Source organism: Cynara cardunculus (assembly GCF_001531365.2).
Source record: "Cynara cardunculus var. scolymus isolate 2C chromosome LG 1, CcrdV1, whole genome shotgun sequence".
NCBI lineage: Eukaryota > Viridiplantae > Streptophyta > Magnoliopsida > Asterales > Asteraceae > Cynara > Cynara cardunculus.
Window position 1 is genome coordinate 1,735,179 of NC_037528.1, and position 2,626 is coordinate 1,737,804.

Consider the following 2,626-nt stretch of genomic DNA (forward strand, 5'->3'; position numbering starts at 1 on the left):
TTCACTTCCCCCTGTTATATTTTTCCATGGTCCCCCAACCCCACTCGAAACCATTACTCTAACAAAAAAATCCGTTGAAATCAATCAAAAAAACCAAAAAAGTTATTCGAAATCGACAAAAACACTAAAAAATCTTTCGAAATCAACCAAAAAACTTTAAAATTCCCTCGAAAACGTTGTAATTAGGTTAAAAACACATCGAACGATTTTGCAGGTCTTTAGTTTACCTTAAAGGTGACCCCACTGAACCAAAATCCTGGATCCGCCATTGCCTGCAGGGTGGTGTTCAAATGTATGTTTGAACGAGATTATTATGACATTTAATAAATCATAATCAAATAATTAAAACAAATAAGAAATAAATAATAAAGGTTAGCTAAATGCTTCAAATTTAATTGCAAAATCTCAGATATAATTATTTTGATATTAACGAGTCGGAATTGTAATTAAATTTATCGAATGATATAAAATCAATTATAACACATTCGTATATAATATATTTGTATGGTATGGTCATAATATACTCATATTTGCTACAAAAAGACCGATGAAATTAGTCGAGGTAAATTTCAAAAATAAAATAAAATAATAATAATTAAAAAGGTATGGAAAACTTTGTGTTCGATGAATATTTCATATCGTCTTCAAAAAGAGGGCTTTTTTTTCTTGTACTTCTCTATTTGTGCCGTAGGACGCACAAATCCAATTCGAATCGGGACTGATAGCAATTGATGGTCGGAATCAACATGCACAGTCATCGTCGGTAGGTCGGAATTCAATTATATATTGCCGGGACGTGATTTGGTGGTCGCCGGAGAACAGAAAGAAGTGAGATAAGCGGTGACGATGAGGACGAATATAAAGCGGTATCGTAAGTCCAAGAAACGCAACGTAGATGATGAGGAGCACGAAGTTATTTTATCATCAGCCGATTTAGCTTCTCACGACGATGTCTTGACGGAAATCTTGCTACGATTACCTATCCGATCACTCCTGCGATCAAAATGCGTATCTAAACATTGGCGCTCTCTTATTTCAAACCAGCGTTTCGCTCTCCTTCGAAACCCTAACCCTAATCCCCCTCGCGGTTTGTTTCTTCGACGGATTGCTGATGTTACTCCTCCGAAGTATGACTTCGTTCCGTTCGATAGAGAAAAACATGTTAAACCTCCGTTCAAAACCCTGATTTTCCATGGAAATGTGACTAATTCAGGTATAGTAGTTCTGCATTCTTCCAATGGTTTAATGCTCTGTCATAGCCTGCATGAATATTACCGCAAGGTGTCAAAAGAAATTGTGTACAATGCCAAGTATTATGTTTACAATCCAACAATCAATCAAGTTGCCACCCTTCCGAAGCTTGAAGGTTGTGATTGGTTTCAAAGGCGGCCTCGTGGTATGACGTTGGCTTTTGATCCTCTCAAATCACCTCATTATAAAGTTATATGTGTTCGTGGATATTTGTGGAGTGATCATCTTTACAATATAGAGATTTACTCATCAGAAAATGGTAGCTGGAAGATGTCTGGAAAACCTTTTCCTAATCAGATTGACACAGAGTTCATGGGTGGGGTTTATTGGAACGATGCAGTTCACTGGATCAACAAGAAAGGGTATATTTTCTATCTAAAGATGGAGGAGGATCGCCTTGATCAAATTCCTACACCTATCGTGCGTGAAGGCTGGAATGTCAAGAGGCATTGTTATCCTCTAGTTGAATCTCGTGACTGCTTGCTGTTTATTGACATATTTCCTCCATTTAGTATGAAATTTGATGTTCATGAAATGAATAGGGACTATTCGGGGTGGTCAGTGAAGTACCATATTGATCTTAACGAGCCTATTACCAGATTCCCAGAGGCGACTGGAATAGCACTGAGCCTCCTTGGTATTTTCAGGCCCATTCAATCGTTTGTAATCCACTGTCTTGTTTTGGGAGAAAGGGAAGAAGACTCATTCCTAGTGTTGGAATTCCCTGGGAAGGCTGTAAGATACAATATAGTGTTGAAGAGTTTTCAGGAGCTTTATGATCTCGAGATATCTCTGCCCTCTAGGTTTTCTGTTGCAGATGATGGCTTGTCCAAAGTAGGCCGATGGCCAGGTGCTTTTCAATTTTTCGAGTCTCTTTGCCATGTCTGATGAAACATGGTACCTGCCCTTTTTTGTGGGACAGTTGTTCGTTTTGTGCTTGTTAAACATATAGTCATCGTTTTCGCCTTTCTTAGTACTTAGCTAGTCACTTTTGTGTTCACCCTTCTTTTGTCATTTCGGTTTTGAGTTTCAAAACTTAGGTATGTATGTTTGATATGGATAGTTAATGATGCACTTGATACCAACACAAAATGGTCCAATTTTTATTTTGGAGTCTTGTTAGAGGCTTCTACTACTTGGTTACCGCTTACTAAAGCCAAATATGCTTAATTGTTAAATCTCTGCTCTATGGAAGCAACCTCCGTATAGCACCGCCCTCATAATTTCAGCTTCCTTTAAAGCTGCGACTGTAGTTATGTTTGAGACTATAAATGGTTTCCCTTGTAGGACGGTGTAGCGTTTAGTTCAAATTTTAAGAAACCCCTAAACCCGTGGAAACTAACGGCATTATAAGAAATGCACCATCTGTAGTACC

General features: G+C 38.1%; 1 protein-coding gene across 1 annotated transcript; it reads left to right on the forward strand.

Annotated features, from left to right (window-relative positions):
* Positions 1-638: 638 nt before the first annotated feature.
* On the forward strand, positions 639-2,327 carry LOC112522305 (F-box protein At5g07610). The gene has a single exon (XM_025131440.1). The coding sequence runs from the start codon at positions 847-849 to the stop codon at positions 2,137-2,139; it is 1,293 nt and encodes a 430-aa protein (XP_024987208.1). The 5' UTR covers positions 639-846; the 3' UTR covers positions 2,140-2,327.
* Positions 2,328-2,626: the final 299 nt, after the last annotated feature.

Excerpts from the sequence above, each read along its gene's own strand:
- LOC112522305 (XM_025131440.1), top strand. The coding sequence starts at position 847 with ATGAGGACGAATATAAAGCGGTATCGTAAGTCCAAGAAACGCAACGTA.